The sequence below is a fragment of the Lampris incognitus genome, chromosome 1, assembly GCF_029633865.1.
Source record: "Lampris incognitus isolate fLamInc1 chromosome 1, fLamInc1.hap2, whole genome shotgun sequence".
NCBI classification, from domain to species: domain Eukaryota; kingdom Metazoa; phylum Chordata; class Actinopteri; order Lampriformes; family Lampridae; genus Lampris; species Lampris incognitus.
This window is the reverse complement of record NC_079211.1, coordinates 34,472,385-34,490,623: the sequence shown is the minus strand read 5'-3', so window position 1 is coordinate 34,490,623 and position 18,239 is coordinate 34,472,385. Positions and strand designations below refer to the sequence as shown.

Sequence of the window (18,239 nt, the reverse complement as noted above, 5' to 3'; positions counted from 1 at the left end):
TTTTTCACACAACTTATGATTTTGCCCTGCTGGATATGTATGATGAATCAAATGAACTACCAGCAAATATTGTTTTTGTGGTTCTGCCAGGGTTTTTGTTTTGTATATTTTCTACATTTGAGCCACTCATCACATTACTCCTCTCAATGGAGCATATGGGAGCCTGGATTGGTATTATTTCAAGGACCAGGCTGGAACCAAATGTCAGAGAACGATGAAAACGGGTTGCCAAATTATATTAGAGAAACTGCCAACCAAATTAACTGTCTGGTGGCCCATAATTCAAAGACTTTCCAGATCTTTGCAGCACGAGGTATATTAAATAAACATGTTGGCCTTACAGGTTAGTTCTCTAAAACAAGATCTATTTCTGTGTGAGATAACACTACAGCAGTCTGCAAAATAGGTTTTGTATGTTTAGAGCCCACTAAAAAACAAGGAAAACCTTCTACAGAATCAGTAGTTGCATTTTAAGAGAAAACTACTGTATCATAGGAACTGCAGTACACTGATCATAAGTACAGATACTGTTACTGATTTTGTGTCAGATTTTTCAGTATATCATCCATTGGAGACATTTGTAGAGAGCTGATTATCAGTAGATTCCAACAAGCACTTATTTGTATTTTTCCCCCTCTTTTTCTCCCCAATTGTATCTGACCAATTACCCCACTCTTCCGAGCCATCCCAGTTGATGCTTCACCCCCTCTGCTGATCTGGGGAGGGCTGCAGACTACCACATGTCTCCCCCGATACATGTGGAGTAGCCAACCACTTCTTTTCACCTGACAGTGAGGCGTTTCACCAGGGGGACGTAGCACGTGGGAGGATCACGCTATTCCCCCCTAGTTCCCCCTCCCCCCCTGAACAGGTGCCGCAACCAACCAGATGAGGCGCTAGTGCAGCAACCAGGACACATACCCACATCTGGCTTCCAACCCGCAGACACAGCAAATTGTGTCTGTAGGGACGCCTGACCAAGCCGGAGGTAACGGGGATTCGAACTGGCGATCCCGTGTTGGTAGGCAATGGAATAGACCGTTACGCTACCCGGATGCCTCCTTATTTGTATTTTCTATAGGTGGCTCTTGGTATTTTCAAATTCTTCACATTACCTTGAACCTTCATCCAACACTAAAATGTGCAGTATCTCTTCAACATGCTTGTTTTAATTATCAAAGAAGGTTGAATCAGTTCATCTGGATACGTTTATTGACAGATCTGTATCATCACTCATCTAAGTGACCTATTCAGTCTAAACTGACTGCAGGTATCGCCACCCTTATAAACAATACAGTGGCATAACGACCAAAGCCATTTTCTCACCTGGATTATTGAGCATGCATAAAGACATTGGTTTAGTGCTCTTTTAACAAGAGTTGACTGTAAACATTCATTCATTGAGGAAATGACAACCGGCACTGCTTTGCCAAATAGGTTGCCTGCATCTGTTTTGTGATTGCATCAGAGCTGCTTCAAAATCAATGCTAAAACATTTTCCTGGCCGTGGAGGCAAGACACAAGAGGCTTTTGTCCTGCCTTTGCGTTGAATGAGTTCTCTGACAGACTTGTGTTCAGACTGCAGCGGGGATTGGTGATTGAGGGCAATTTTGAGTTTTCGGGAAAAAGGAATGGCTCTCTGGCTTCAGCAAATACTCATATTTGCTTTAAAAACGTCTTGTGATGTTGCTGGAAGCAGTCCTGTTGGTGGGGCATAAGAGAGTATGGTTTGAGCAGGCGTACGTTTTCTAAGGCTCCAGTGTCCAGAGTTGTTGGACCTATAAATCCGGATTTAAATTTAATCATATCCTTTTTTTTCCCTTGGAAAAGGAGGCATGACAAGAATTTCTTTGAATATGTCTGGGGCTATTACCTTTGATCAGTGTGCATGGATGGCAGTGAAATCTAAGAACTTGCATTAGGAAGCCTACGTAGCATGTGTCTGCTGGCCATTCTTTACATCCTGCCTCCTACTCCCTCCTTCATACCTACACCATGAAGAACTATGCTTGGGGGTAGTTTTGTTTTCCCTACCACATATTGTGTTAGAATGAAATGAAAAGCTCTCTTAGCTTGGCACGATGTTGTGCGACACCAGCTTCAGTGGAAGTAAGGAGATAGTTGTTGTTTTTTACACGTGTATTTCTTCACATTTGGCTTTCATAAATGGAGGGGTTCCTCTGAAAGAGGGAAGTGTGTATCTCCTGCAGAAGGTGGTCGGAAACAGCCTGAGGAGTGTTAACAAGGTCGAGTATAAACAGCCCGGCTGCCTACTGCCATAACAAATTCCTCTGCCTCCCCACAGCCACTTCACACACATGTCACCGTACCATCTTAACATCATGCCTTAAAGGGGAGAGTAAACCTGTTTTTGTTTTTTGTTTCCGTTTAGCGTATTTTGAGCCCACGAGAAATTCCGCAAAATACAGGACCTAACACACAGTCTTAAAGGGGAGAGTGAGGGAGAAAATCGATGCTGCTTCTTACTTTCAGGGGAAAACATACATTACGATTACCCCCTCTGACTTATCTGTTTAAAGTGGGGGCATCAGAGATGCCATGTGGTGTAGGCGACACATGGAGTCCAGCACATGTGACGAGTAAAATATGAGGCGGACAGACAGGTGACATACCGGAGTTAGCCAGCTAAACACTGTGGGATGTGTTATTCTATTACAACACTGCCACCCTAAACCCCCCAACATCACCATCACTGTCTATCTAAACGTTAGTAGGTGGAGACATGCTAATACAAGTGTTTACTAACTCTTTAGCATGGCAGCATGGTTTGTTCTGTTGTTTGTCGTCAGGCTGTTTGCAGCCTTTCTGTCTGAGCACCTACATAAATAAGCACATGGCATTGACGTGCACAATAGCAATAAGGGAGAACACTGAGTAGACGTTTGTGATGGTGGTTATTAAATATTAAGAAACCTTTGTCTCACATTCCTACCGATTTGATTCTAAATTAGCATAGCATTCAGATTCTTTTATCAGATGCCAGCCGCAAAGGGGATTGGATCTGAGTTTAGAAAAGGATGGATTTCTTCAAGCTCAGTTGTATTTATTAGTTCTGCATCATCAACATTTTGGATTAGGATAAAGCTGAACTGCTGATCCTAGTGTTAATGTCTGTCTGGGACGTCTCTGTGATAAATCAAGCTGAATACCTGGCAAGGGTATTGAATTTATTTAGAAATCTCTACTTCTCCTCCAGCTGGCAACACGTTGGATCACACCTTGTACATATAGCACAGCCCAGTGAGATGTTTGACAGAGAATTGTCTCGTTTTAAATGACATTTCTTTGACTGCGCCTCTCTGCGTTTCATGATCAACCGATGCAAATGTTAACGCAAGTCCGCACACACCAAGTAACGGAGCCTATTTATTTCTATTCGGGCGAAACTCAGGAAAGGTACTGAATTCGTCGATTTGTCAGATGCTGGGTTTCTACCGCACCCCCTCCTCCCCCCTCCCCCTCCGGACTGTATATACATCAGGGGGAAAAAAGATGCCCCGCTCTTGGAATGAGCGCGCTGGTGAGCTTCGGGTGCGTAATGTGGCTTTCGATGCGAACGATTATACTTTCTTGACAATTCATCATCATAATCCCCCCTCCTCCTCCTCTTCCTCCTCCTCTTTTTTCCTCCTTGAGCTCGCCTATTGTGGAGACAAACACGATAACGAGTTTCGCGACTGATTGGGACGGCCACCGACACCCACTCAGGCATGGCATTCGCCATCGCGTCGCATTGAAGGCGAGCCCTGTTTCGTTCACTTGCCAACTCCGGTCCACCCCCGGCACGTCGTGAGTGCTCTCCGCCGCTCAGAGATCCCACCTCGCCTGTCTGCGCTCATTGCAGCCCAGTCTGCCGAGCGGAGCGGACGGACGGACTGACTGACTGGCTGAAGCCAAGGCTTTTTTTCCCTCCTCCATTCAAGGATTTTACCTCGGTACAATACGTTCTCCGGCAGAGGATAGCCCAAGCATCACTCATCCCTCTGTGGACAATGTTTCTCTTGCAGTACACAGGTACACGTTATATCCTGTTTTTCCTTCGCCTTCGATGCTTCTTACCGCTGCGTGCCGGCGTCCTTGTGTGTGTGTGTGTGTGTGTGTGTGTGTGTGTGTGTGTGTGTGTGTCTCTCCTTTATACGGATTTTTACATTTGCCGTGTTCGCACTTGTGCGGCTGCCAGTGATCGCAGAACTCCTGTACTTTTCTTTTTTCCCTCTCGCTCTCTCACTCTCCCCCCCCCCCCCGATCGAATGCTGCTCTGTGTTTATTTCTTATTTGTTTTACGGGACGATACATTGCAACGGTATGACAACATTTCCATGGTCGGTTTAGTTCATAATTGTCGGGCGTATACCAGCTGTTTGGACCGCAGACGACCTGTAATGTGCCTGCCCGGTGTAGAGGGGGGGGGCTGGGCTGTGCTCTTCCTCCGTCTCGCCGCGTATCTGTAAATCTTGTGCAAGGTGATAGTGAAGTATCAATAACCATTTCTCGTAGATCGTCCGCTGTGCCGAAGCGCCACAGCGAACGAGTGCTGTATTAGCCCGCCCGGTCTGCTGCCTGCTGCCTGCCGCAGGAAGTTTGCTGAATGAGATTTCATCTGCCCTGTCGCGGGACGACTGCCGTCGAGATGCACTCGGATCCTCGCGTCGCAGCCGCAGAGGCAAGCTTTGGGGTTCCCGCTGTAAGGGATAGGCCTACGGTGCAGCGGCTTGAGAGTTGTTTGGATTATGAACCGTATATTAAGATTTCCGTTTCACTTATTCCCCGAATTCCCACGATCCATATATAGCTCCATTTAAATGGAAGGTCTCCCCCCCCCCCCAACACTGGAAGGGTCTAATTAAGGGAGAGTGCAATCTGATCCCCCACGTTAACCTGCTTACTCTGCTTTATTCTTGCCCCTCCGCTCGACACTTTTTAGCTTCCTCTGTTTGTAGTCATGGCAAATTTACCGCAAATGTACCACAGCTGTCTTTGTTGGGTAAGGGTTTATAATCGCTGCTTTCCACTGGCTCATAATCTCGACGATTTGTGAAAGACCACTCCGATTTAGTTGTTTGTTTTTTGCTCTTGTCAATGTGAGAAGCTTGAGCTACTGATAAGGGTGAAATTACATCGATTGTTTTTGCATGACATGCAAAACGTTTGTCATTTCATTTTGGACATTTAGAAAGGTACGTCTCACATCTCGGTGATAGAAATGAGACAGGTCTGAAGTAACCTGTCAACGGTCTCAGTAAAGGAACGGTGATTTGGCTGATTTGCTGTATAGTGGGAATGGTACATGTCGAATGCATCCTGTTTGTCAGCTACATGATGTGTGCAGCTCAACATGGGAGAAAATGGAGAGAGAAAAAAGTATATTCAAGTTCCTCATGCGCTACACTAATAGCACTATTAACTGGAGTATAAAAAGTCCAATATTTGACATGAGGATGGAAATGTTTCCTATGCTGTTCAGACGGCAAAGACTCGTTCCTCTTCTTCACTGTCATTTGTCTCCCGGTGACAGAATGGATTGTTTCCCTTCGCCACTTCCGTTTCCTGCCTTTCCAGTGGCACCATCACGCTTTGAATCAAACAGACTGAATTGGAGCAGAGTGTTCCCTTATAGCAGGGGTGACCACAGAGGAGAAAAAGGTCCGTCAGACCTTATGACAGCCATTTGCCACCGTCTTGCACTGCTCTGCTCTGATCAATGGGTAGCGCATTTTAAGATTGCTTTTTACACACTGAGAGAAGGAGGACACTGTCTGCAGAGCTTCCTCGGAGAGGCGATAAGCGTTCATATGTATAGAGAAAATGTGCTTGACAGGCAGCTCTGAGATTTTTGCTCACTTTGGCCGTAGGATGATAGTGTTGCTGAATAACTTAAGGCAAGACCAAATGCACAGTGAAATATTGTAGAACATGAGGGAATTTTGCAGCTTTGGAAAATCTCCTACTTTAATTTGGTGACACATGTTGAGTTTAACTCACAATTCAGCTGTAAGTGGGGGCTTTTGTAGCTATGGGTAAGAGAGAAGCGGCTTTAAGAAATGTGAAAATGTGAGTCATAGAGGAAGTTCCTTCTTTGTGGGTACTTCTGGCAGCATAACTGTTTAGGAATGGAGGATTCAGTAGTGTAGACTTCTGTAAATCTGGGGTACACAACCTAAGTGCCCTTGCTTTGGATCATTCAACAGAGCTTGCAAGGGTCCAGAAAAAGAAGAAGAAAAAAAACCACAAAGTCTTCCAAAATCCCAAATATGTATTGCATTTCTGTGGCCACCAGCTGCTCTTTATGCCCCTTTGCAGTTCAAGCTCAGGGCCATTTTCCAGTGTTGCTGTCAAGGGATAGAGGGAGTACTTGGATTAATGACATTACTCAAGCTTAAGTAGCCTAGTTGCAGTTTAAGGTACTGCATTGCCTCAATTCATTCCACTTTGAATCTCAACAGAGGGCATGTTTAACAGCGTGATGGTACGCTGTCCCCTCAAAGTCATAACTAAAAGATTTTTAGCTCCTCTTCTTTACCAGATACAGTACTTCCTGCTCTTTTTTTTAAAGAATTGAAATGCAGTAGCAAGAAAGGTGTTTGTATTCATTATTGGCCAGTTGACCTATCTTGAATTAAAATTATATCTGAGAATAATTTAGGCTCCAACATATAGATAAGGGTGTGTGTGCAGTGACAAATATTATGCAACAGATCTTATGTGCTCATCAGCAGATAATAAGCAGTTAGTATTTTCATCACATTTTAACAAGCCGACAGTGTAACAGATAATCATTGGCAGATGGTTAAATTATATTTACTGAAGGATTTCCCAATCCCAGAAAGGAGTTGCGACCCATGGTTTTTTTTTTTTAATGTTTGCATTGGCATTAATTAATCTGTAGTTTACCTTAGGCTAGTTCACAGCAGCTCACCTTAGTGGGTTTATTGGCTTTAGCCTTCTCTTTGACACAGCATGGCTCCTTTTTTTTTAACTAGGTGACTGTCCTGTCCCTGAGCAAGCAGTGAAACTCTTAATTTATCATCCTCGTATTGCTTTGCATTCATGCTTTATAGGGATTCTTGACTATGTTTTTCTCTATCATTTTCCCAGTTTTATATGCAAATGTTAGCATGCTTTTAAATTGGGCTTTGTTCATGATGACTAAAATTATATTTGTACATTTTTTGTTTTGTTTTGTTTTTCCGAAGATACAGAGACCCATAAGGGATGTGGGACATAATGGAATTTTGTGCGGCATTGCAATTGCTTTATATTTTCTCAAAAACTATTGAGTTTGGAGGTATAGCTATTGTATTATGGACATAAATCAATTGTGACATTGGGCGTTGGGTAGTGTAGAGGTCTACTCTGTTGCCTACCAACACGGGGATCCTGGTTCGAATCCCTGTGTTACACCCGGCTTGGTCAGCCGTCCCTACAGATACAATTGGCCGTGTCTGCGGGTGGGAAGCCGATTGTGGGTATGTGTCGTGGTTGCTGTACTAGCGCCTCCTCTGGTCAGCCAGGGCGCCTGTTCGGGGGAACTGGGGGGAATAGTGGGATCCTCCTGTGTGCTATGTCCCCCTGATGAAACTCCTCACTGTCAGGTGAAAAGAAGCGGCTGGCGACTCCACCTATATTGGAGGAGGCACATGGTAGTCTGCAGCCCTCCCCGGATCGGCGGGGGGGTAGAGCAGTGACCGGGATGGCTCGAAAGAGTGGTGGTAATTGGCCGAGTACAACTGGGGAGAAAAAAAAGGGGGGGGGGTTGTGACCATTTTGGCCAGTTTAGTGAGGATTCTGGTTTCTTAGAGGGTCAGTGTGGTCACCTGATTTTTTTTTCCGACTTTGTTTCACAAAGTCTAGACCTTCATGTTTATCTTACTCTGTCAGTTTACCTTTACTTTATTTGTCCTGTTTCCTGATCCGGTGCGTGAAAAGAGACACGGTTTTCATGCCACTGTTTGTAGTTTCAAGGATCAAAAGCAACACGTCACATTGCATGTAACGTTATCGTATTCCCAGGTTTATAAAGTGGTTGAGTCCGCTATGTGTTTCAGTTACCTTGTGTTTTAATTTCCTTTTAATTACCTCTCGCTGACAACAGAGGTAGACAGTGTGCGAAAACACAGATAGTCGCTTTAAATACATGCTCAATAATCCAGGTAAGAAAATCACAGAAAGTTGAATCAGTTCATCTGGACACAATGTTTATTGAGAGAGACGTTTATCTCTCAATAAACATTGTGTCCTGTTGAACTGATTCAACTTTCTGTGACTGTCTTCCGTGTTTGTGAAAGTAGTGGTATCAGTGGAAAGATCCTGTTAATGGATGTAGTCTCAACGTTATTCAGCCTTATCCAATAATATGCACAGGGGAGTGCTTTATTGTGAGACCCAACATAGCTGTGATGCGATTGCAGGCTCAAAGCCACATGCATGAAGGAGATGATAGCGTCGCCTTGAGTCTTTTATTGCTGTCTTTCCACATTTTCATTTTTGTAACTTATTATAAACAAAACAATAATGACATAACATTAATTAAAATTGTAAAAGTTTATTGGGCAATGCCGACAAGAATAGTTATATTTGGACTGCATTGCTATGCAACATCATCACGGTGTTACAGGTCTGGCTCCTAAACATACAACCACCAGTTATAAATAAATGTTTGCCTTGTAACTGGTAACATTTAAACTACATCTAGTGTCCAGTTCATTGTTTTGGTCATTTGATGATGTTCATTCTTTGGAGAAGTTGGCATTTTATGACCTCTGTGGTAGAAAGCAGGGCTCACACAGAATAATCCAATTTCCTTGGTGCTGACTAACTGTGTTGCTTACTTATCAACTGTAAACACACAATGTGTACCAGAGACTATTTGTACTCATATACTATGGAAAATCTAAACATGGTGGGAACATGGCTCTCCCGTTACCCACAGAGCAATACTCTTAAATAAACATGCACAATTTCTAACAATGGATTATTGAACATCACACAAGAATGTCAAGGTTGACTTATCAAGTTCAAGATCTGGCCTAATGTAAATGCTAACTTCCATGTCTTCCTGTTAATGGTTGTTAATGGTATCTAGAATCCAGTTTTTTTTCTCTAATTTTTTTTTTTAGAGTTTTCCCCTTTTTTTCTCCCCAGTTGTACTTGGCCAATTATCCCACTCTTCTGAGCCGTCCCAGTCACTGCTCCAACCCCTCTGCTGATCCAGGGAGGGCTGCAGACTACCACATGCCTCCTCTGATACATGTGGAGTCGCCAGCCGCTTCTTTCCACCTGACAGTGAGGAGTTTTGCCAGGGGGACGTAGCACGTGGGAGGATCACGCTATTCCCCCCAGTTCATCCTCCCCCCTGAACAGCCTCCCTGACTGACCAGTGGAGGTGCTAGTGCAGTGACCAAGACACATACCCCATCCGGCTTCCCACCTGCAGACATGACCAATTGTGTCTGTAGGGACACCCGAACAAGCGGGAGGTAACGCGGGGATTCGAACCGGTGATCCCCATGTTGGTATGCAGTGAAATAGATTGCTATGCTACCACGACCTAGAGTACAGTTTTAAAAAGACTCGGTCAAAACCTAGTATATGGCTGGACCGTATATGGTCAGTGTTCAAAATTGTGGCCAATATGTTACAGGGATAGTCAGTGGTTGTGTCTATAATGTGAATTCCTGTATATTAAATGTGCATCTGCAATTTTTGTAGTGGTTCCAGTAATATTTGTTGTTTAAGTGTATTGAAGTAGCATATCACATGATATGGTTAAGCTACCTTTGAATAAAAAAAGGTTTTAATGCAGTTGCAAGAACAGTACTTTACAGTCATATCTGGGGATGTTTGGTTTGAAAGAGAACTTTATTCAATTGTAAGTATACCTATTCTAATTATCTGTTAACTCTCTGTCCTCTTTCATCTGTTTCTATCTGCGGATGTCTCCCATTTTTTTAAGACTCACTCTGTATTGAGTGTTTCGTCAGATTGATTGTTATTTGAGGTGCTTTAACTGTGCGCTCTCCCTCATGCCTTTCAGTGCATGGAGATTGGTTTTCTCTCCTACTTTGCTCTATGCTTGACAGTTACAGTGCGTAGCCAGATGTGGAGAGAGCAGCAAAATATTTAGTTCTTTGCATTTCAGTAGTGTCCACAAGTAGCAATATATTCCATTCATTAGGGTATGATAAATGTGGAATGAGCTGGAACTGCTGTGCCGATTCATTTTGAAAGAGCAACAGCCAATAGGGAACTCCCACTTTCGTGTTTACCTCTGAAGTCATTGGTCGGCCGACCGATCGTGTAACTTCAGTGATGTTGTTGGTCGCCTGAACCAGTGGCCCAATCATGTAACTTGATCACTCAGTCACCCCAAACATGATCACCCACAGTGATCACTCAATCGCCCAAAACATGATCACCCACAGTGATCACTCCGTCACGGACATTGTAGGACTGGCCTGCTGGTCCGGTCCAGCCAAAAATAGGAATCAAGACAATCATTTTGTGGGAGGTGCTCCTAAACCATCATCATCTGAGTCTCAAGCAACTAACAGAATGTTGCTCCATCACTTTATTAAAGAGTTATTGGAGCCCATCCCTTGAAAACAGAGCTTTCTGCCCCATGGCCACTAACAGTCATGGTCTCTCTTGCCACCAATGCAGGATTTCTTAAACCCTGAATTGATGTTATCTGTAAACTGTGATCACTGTACACACAGGACGTGCTTACTTCATTACAAATGCAAGGGAGTATATTTGTTGACTCTAACTTGTACTTTGTTATAGGGCTGTCACTTTAAGAAAAAAACATATTCGATATTCGTGGCAGAATTGTACCCATATTCGAATTTGGATTCGAATTTCCACGTAAAAAACGGTCTTTAAAATGGCAAGACTAAAAATAACCCGTAATTTATTGACCAGTTATTATTTTGATCATGCGTTTTACCATTTGTATCCACAAGAGGGGACAAGCAGACAGACAACATATTTCGGTCGAAATAATTAGTGAAGTTTAATGCAAATTATGAAGTCAAATGTTGCCATATTTTCAAAAACAATTACCACAGAGTATGCTTCTCAAAAAAGTAATAATGTCAATAATCCTCACGGCAATTGGGCTACATTCAGCGCTGCCATGGCAATGTAACGTAGGCTACTAACAGAACGTGGCCTATAAGTAGCCTAGGCAAGCCCACCAAACTAAATAACTAAAATAAATAATAATAGTAATAATAAAATAAAAAATAGTGGGTTATGTGGCCTTTGTAAATACGATTATACATAGTCTACACATAGGCCTAACTGGACTGGGAGGCTACAAATTATTCGCCAGGAATATCAATTGGTTAACGTGTTCAGTGTCAAGAGCGGAGCGCTTTTTGTTAACAATATTCCCAGCTGTGGAAAAGACTCGCTCAGAACGCACTGATGTCCCGGGAACACTCAGCTACTTTCTTGCAAGCTGCGCCAGGTGGGGATATTTTGCGCTACCCAGCGTCTTCCACCATAGAAGAGGATTGCTGTCTGCTGGCATCGTTGTCTCTCTTCGGCAGGACCACATCTCTTGGTGCAGTACATTGTCTTGGTGGTCTCTCGTCTCGCCCCTTCCCTTGTATGTTTCTCCAAACAGATCGCCCGTTGCCGTCAGGGCCGTTTTTCGTGCGTGAGTGTCTGAGCGTAACGAATGCTCATCTGTCCCACTTTCAAATCTCACGGCCATTTCTTCTTTAATGTTTGCGTGCACTTGGTCCTTCTGTTCCTCTGATAAATGCATTAAACTATGAAAGCGGGGATACAGGTATGCTGCTTTATTCAATAACATGAATGTTGCTTCGTTATTTTTGTCATAACGCTTATTCAAATCTGTGTCGATCTTTGCGGTCATTTCTCTCAAGCTGGGCATTGCATTAAGAATGGGTGAGCCAAGTTGACACAGTAGTAGTACATGCTGTAAAGGCAGTACAGCAGAAGCTGTGGGATATTTGTTAGTTGACAAAGCCTCAGTCGCAATCTTGAACGGTCTAAGTATTTCATGCATCTGTTCGACCATGGCCCATTCAGTTGTGGTTAGTGTAATATATTTTCTATATTATCTGGATGTATCTTGTACTGCTAATATATCCATAACAGTGATTTGAGCCGGAGACCAATTCCCAACGTCTGGTCCTTTTTATTGTAACTCTCCGACTGCTGCAGCAGTCAACATCTGGGGTATATGAGAGCCTAGCTTAACCACCACTAGGTAGCGCTGTTGGTCTACTAATGATTATCATTCAGCTAAGCAATGAGGATCAGTATACTACAGTTAGTTCGAGATTTGACAATTTTTTCTCAAATATTACAGCTGCAACAGCTGCCTGTTGTTCCGATGCCCTGCAGATCATTTCATATGTGCTATTCCATCGCGTGATGCAATCATTAATTAATTTATCAGTTTTCAAGCCCAGCAAACGCTGTTTATCCTCCAATAGGTAGCTGTCGGTAGGTGACCTGCCGAAATGTGCGGCTGCTTTCTTTAGCCTGCTAAGTGTCGTGTCTATGGCTCTGACGTCTAACCCTTTACGTACAGCTAGATTGATTGTATGTGCCATGCAAGGTATGTTAACGGTATCAAGGTACCTCTCCACAGCTGCATGCACATAGTTATGTGCATTGTCTATTGTGACTGCGATCACCGATTCACGGGGAATGTGAAAATCCCTCAGTGTGCCAGAAATGCACTCCGCGACATTTTCTGCAGTGTGGCTACTTCTCAAGTCTTTCGTTTGTAGGACAAAATCGTTCAGTTCCCACGCCTCCGACATTACGTGTGCTGTAACTGTAACATAAGCGTTTGTGGCTATAGACGTCCACCCATCTGTAGTGAATGCAATTTCCTTATCGCTTAGTATCTGGCGTACATTTTCACGAGTAGTATCGTAGAGTTTCACAATGTTTTTAGTTATTGTGGTTCTGCTGGGATAGTGTAACGTCGCTCAATTTCACGGAGAAAATCTTTAAAGCCTCCACCTTCCACGATGCTTATTGGCCGCATGTCTTTACATATTTCGTGTAGAGGACAGAGCAGCCGAAGGTGAGAAAAACGTTGTCAGCCTGGGTTGTTTAGCAGAGCAGACGCACCAGCAGGGTCCTGCAGTTCTTTGAATTCGGCCGGATGATGGAACTGCATGTAGGTTGGTCGTGGAACTATGGTATGCTAGTTCACGCTCACATAGTTTGCATATTACCTTGTCCTTGTTTTCAGTCTTTCCATTTACAGTCCAAAAACCAAGGTGTTTCCAAATCGCACTCCTAAGATTCTCTGGAGTGACGATCTTTCTGGTATGCTGATCATCGGGCTCGTTGTCGGCAGCACCAAATTCCTCCATTTTCTCGTTTCTGGCTGCAGCCTAGGCCTACGTTTCCGCTCCATGGACTTATGGGTAATGGACTTATGGGTAATTAGAGCTGGAATTCTTGCCGTAGCATACTTTTGGCATTTTTGACATTGATTAATTAATAATTTTAAAGTACAATCAATGTATTTATTTATTTATTTATTTATTCAATTCGAATTTCCCCATTTACGTTCGAATCTCGTGTTTTTATGCAAATTCGAAATTAAATTCGATATTCGAATATAATGTGACAGCAGTACTTTGTTATACTATGACATGACCAATGCAGACATAGACTTTCCTCAGCTGTAGCTAGGGCATATATAGCTTGGGTGATTTTACAGGATGCAGTCTTGTTTACTACTAGCACTGTGGTTTCTAATGCTGTCGTTTAGCAGAATGATGTAGATATGTAAAGTTCTTCCCTAAAAGACAAATAGTTTTGTGAGGCCTTACAATAGTTTTGTGTGCAAACACAATAGCTTGTGAAAAGATGCAAAACATTTGGGAGGCCACACAAACCTCACTGTAATCTTTTTTTTCCTTTTTTTTTTTAACAATTGTCCCCTTTGTTGCTCCAGACATGGCATCAAATGTTTTTAATTATATACACTATAATAATCAAAAATTTGCCTTTTTCAAATGTTATGTCTTCAAATTTTACATCTTTCTTCAAAACTGCAAAATAATTTTCTTGATCCAGTTTCATTAATATTTTGTGTATTTTTTTTCCTTTGCATAATTTTGAAATTACTTTGACAGTCAGATGATTATACACTAACCAAAAAGGTTCTGACACTTTGGTGTGTTGGTACTGTTGAGATCCTGTTCAGCAGTAGTGTAGTTTCCACTGCTGAACAGGATCTCAACAGTACCAACACACCAAAATGTCAGAACCTTTTGAAATTACTACTACTACAACTACTACTATTTTCGGCTTCTCCCCGTTAGAGGTCACCACAGCAGATCATCCATTTCCATTTCTTCCTGTCTTCTGCATCTTCCTCTGTCACATCAGCCACCTGCATGTCTTCCCTCACCACATCCATCAACCTCCTCTTTGGCCTTTCTCTTTTCCTCTTCCCTGGCAGCTCCATATTCAGCATCCTTCTCCCAATGTACCCAGCATCTCTCCTCTACACATGTCCAAGCCATCTCAGTCTTGTCTCTCTTGCTTTGTCTCCAAACTGTCCAACTTGACCTGTCCCTCTAATATAATCATTCCTAATCCTGTCCTTCTTCATCACTCCCAATGAAAATCTTAGCATCTTCAACTCTGCCACCTCCAGAGTTGAAGATGCTAACTGTCCCTCTAATAAATTCATTCCTAATCCTGTCCTTCTTTGTCACTTACCGTCCCACTAATGTATGCATTCCTAATTAGCTGTCCCTCTAATATATTCATTCCTAGTCCTGTCCTTCTTTGTCACTCCCAACAAAAATCTTAGCATCTTCAACTCTGCCACCTCCAGCTCCACCGCCTGTCTTTTCATCAGCACCACCGTCTCTAAAACATACAACACAGCTGGTCTCACTACCATCTTGTAAACATTACATTACATTACATTACATTACAGTCATTTAGTCGACGCTTTTATCCAAAGAGACTTACAATAAGTGCATTTAACGTAGGAAATCAGGAGAACTACTAGTCATCAGAGGTCATAAGTGCATCTAAACAAGCAACAAGCACAAACCTTCCCTTTGACTCTTGCTGGTACCCTTCTGTTACAAATCAGTGGAAACTATATGGCCAAAAGTATGTGGACACCCCCTTCTATCGAGTTTCAGCCACATCCATTGCTGATAGATGCATCAAACCGACCATACAGCTATGCAGTCTCTATAGACCAACATTGGCAATGGAATTGATCGTTCTGAAGAGCTCAGTGACTTTCAGCGTGGCACTGTCATAGGATGCCCCCTTTCCAATAGTCAGTTCATCAAATTTCTGTCCTGCTAGAGCTGTCCTGTTCATCAGTTAGTGCTGTTATTGTGAAGTGGAAACAGATTGGAGCAACAACAGCTCAGCTGTGAATCAGTAGGCCACACAAGCTCACAGAAAATCATCTGCCCTCAGCTGCAACACTCACTACTGAGTTCCAAACTGCCTCTGGAAAGAACATGAGCACAAGAACTGTTTATGAAGAGCTTCATGAAATGGGTTTCCATGACCAAGCAGCCACACACAAGCCTAAGTTCAAGCTTACCGCCATTGGACTCGGGAGCAGTGGACACCCATTCTCTGGCATGATGAATAACACGACACTATCTGGCAGTCTGACAGACAAATCTGGATTTGGTGGATGCCAGGAGGACGCTACCTACCTGAATGCATAGTGCCAACTGTAAAGTTTGAGGGAGAAGGAATAATGGTCTGGGGCTGTTTTTCATGGTTTGGGCAAGGCCCCTTAGTTGCACTGAAGGGAAATCTTAATGCTACTGCGTACAATGACATTCTAGAGAATTGTGTGCTTCCACATTTGTGGCAACAATTTGGGGAAGGCCGTTTCCTGTTTCAGCATGACAGTGCCCCCATTCACAAAGCCAGGTCCATAAAGACATGGTGTGTCGATTTTGGTGTAGAAGAACTTGACTGCCTTGCACAGAGTCCTGAGCTCAACCCTATCCAACACTTTTGAGATGAATTGGAACTCCAACTGCGAGCTAGGCCTTCTCCCCATCCTCATTAATGTTCTTGTGGTTGAATGGGAGTGAATGCCTGCAGCCATGTTCCAAAGTCTAGTGTAAAATGTTTCTCAGAAGAGTGGAGGCTGTTGTAGCAGCAACGTGGGGACCAACTCCATATTCATGCTCATGGGTTTGGAATGAGATATTCAACGAGCACATATGGTTGTGATGTTCAGGTGTCCACCTGCTTTTGGCCAAGTATTGTATGGTGTATTGCTAGCAGCAACTTAGAAGCTACATCATTTTACCAGTTTCCCCTACATCAAAATCACATACTTGGACTGATTTATATTCATGTACAATCGTGTTATTCTCAAGAAGAGGAAATGTAAGAATAACTTTGTGACACGGAAGCCTTGTGAGGTGAAGCTCAGGATGCCAACTTTAGGGAATACTACAGATATGACTAGCCTCATATGTGGTCATATCCAGAAATGAACAAAAAAAAGGACAAAAATAAAGCAGCCTTTTGTTTTTGCAAGTGACCGACCAACACACTCAGAGCAATTAGCAAAACCTTCACCTAACTTGGAGCATGAGAGTAATAAAGTTGGTAATGTATCTGCTTGCCAAAGTTTTTAATTGTTACTGTACAACTTGGTGCACCAGGGTACCACAGCAAATCATGTTCTTGTTATTGATATTTTCTTCATGAACTCATCATGGAGCCTGCTCAGAGACTTACTACTTTGGATTTTCATCCATTAATATGGCAAAAAGGGAATGCTTCTAAAGTAAATTCAGTTGACTCGGTCCTCATTTGTAAATGAACAGCCCATGTCCCATGTGGTGTATTATGCAGTCAAGTGGTGGTGGCATAATACAAATTTCCTATATTATTGAGTTGGATGAATGAAAAACACAATGCATGGGTTCATTAAGTTCGTTGAATTCTATCCCTTTAAATCATTTGGAGTTAGTTATTCCTGATTCCTTCCCATATCGACCAAATTGGGCTAATCAGATTTGTTAAAAGCCCAGTTGGCTATGTAGGCCTTCATATTTTGTACGCTGATCGATAGAACAGTCACTGTTAATGTTCATACTGCATTAGGCTTTAAAGTTGACTTTATGCGTGCTAAATAATGCAGGTAAGAAAATCACGTAAAGTTGAATCAGTTCATCTGGACACAACGTTTGAGAGAGAAACGTTTCATCACTCATCTAAGTGACCTCTTCAGTCTCAACTGACTGCAGGTATCCCCACCCTTATACACAATACAGTGGCATAATGACCGTAAACGATTGGTTTCATATGCAAATTGCTGTGAGCATTAACTAGAGTTGCAATGGCAATGTATACTATTGTGTTGTTCCCTCTTCCAGACATCGCATCTCAGTTGCTTTCAAACCCCAAAACACACTGCACCAGAAATTGGTCCACCCCAAGGACTGAGTCCCTCGGCACAAACAGAGCAATATAGTGTACGCTGTTAAGTGCCGGGAGGATTGATGTGATTTGTACATCGGGGAAACTAAACAGATGATGGCCAAGAGAATGGCACAGCACAGAAGAGCTGGAGCATCAGATAAGGCCAGGACTCCAAAGTCTACACCCATCTACAGGCCAATGGCCACTCTTTCAAGGATGATGATGTGCACGTCCTTGATCGGGAGGAACGCTAGTTTGAACGGGGAGTCAAAGAGGCCATCTATGTGAAGAGGGAATGACCATCCCTGAACAGGGGGGGGGCTAAGAGTACATCTGTCACCATCTTACAATGCTGTGATTGCAACTATTCCCAAATCCTCTGTGAATATACACATAGCTATTGAAACTGTAGTTAACTGTCACAGCAATTTACATAGGATACTGATCGTTGTCTTAGGTCGTTATGCCACTGTATTGTTTATAAGGGTGGGGATACCTGCAGTCAGTTGAGACTGAAGAGGTCACTTAGATGAGTGATGGAACGTTTCTCTCTCAATAAACATTGTGTCCAGATGAACTGATTTGACTTTCTGGGCTTTAAAGTTAAGTTGTATGTACATCTGTTCCACAGTCATTTGAATCATTTGGTTGCAATGTCATTTCGATGTAAAACAAGTATTTCACTCTGCTAAATATTGCCTCTGTGCTATTTTGGGAATAATTTCCTTTTTTTTTTATGCTGCCCTTGTAAGGGTGGACCATAACCACCAAACCGTTGC

General features: G+C 42.9%; 1 protein-coding gene across 2 annotated transcripts in view; it reads left to right on the top strand.

The window, feature by feature from the left end:
• enox2 (ecto-NOX disulfide-thiol exchanger 2) overlaps positions 1 to 18,239 on the top strand; it is a 394,667-nt gene that overhangs the window by 130,971 nt on the left and 245,457 nt on the right. Inside the window, exon 1 of one of the 2 annotated variants that reach the window (XM_056276036.1) lies at positions 3,705 to 4,035. The exons of the other annotated variant lie outside the window; for it this stretch is intronic. Within the exon in view, the coding sequence (XP_056132011.1) occupies positions 4,014 to 4,035 (22 nt within the window). The 5' untranslated portion in view covers positions 3,705 to 4,013. Of the gene's footprint in view, positions 1 to 3,704; positions 4,036 to 18,239 lie in introns of those variants that run through there. 2 annotated transcript variants of the gene reach the window in all.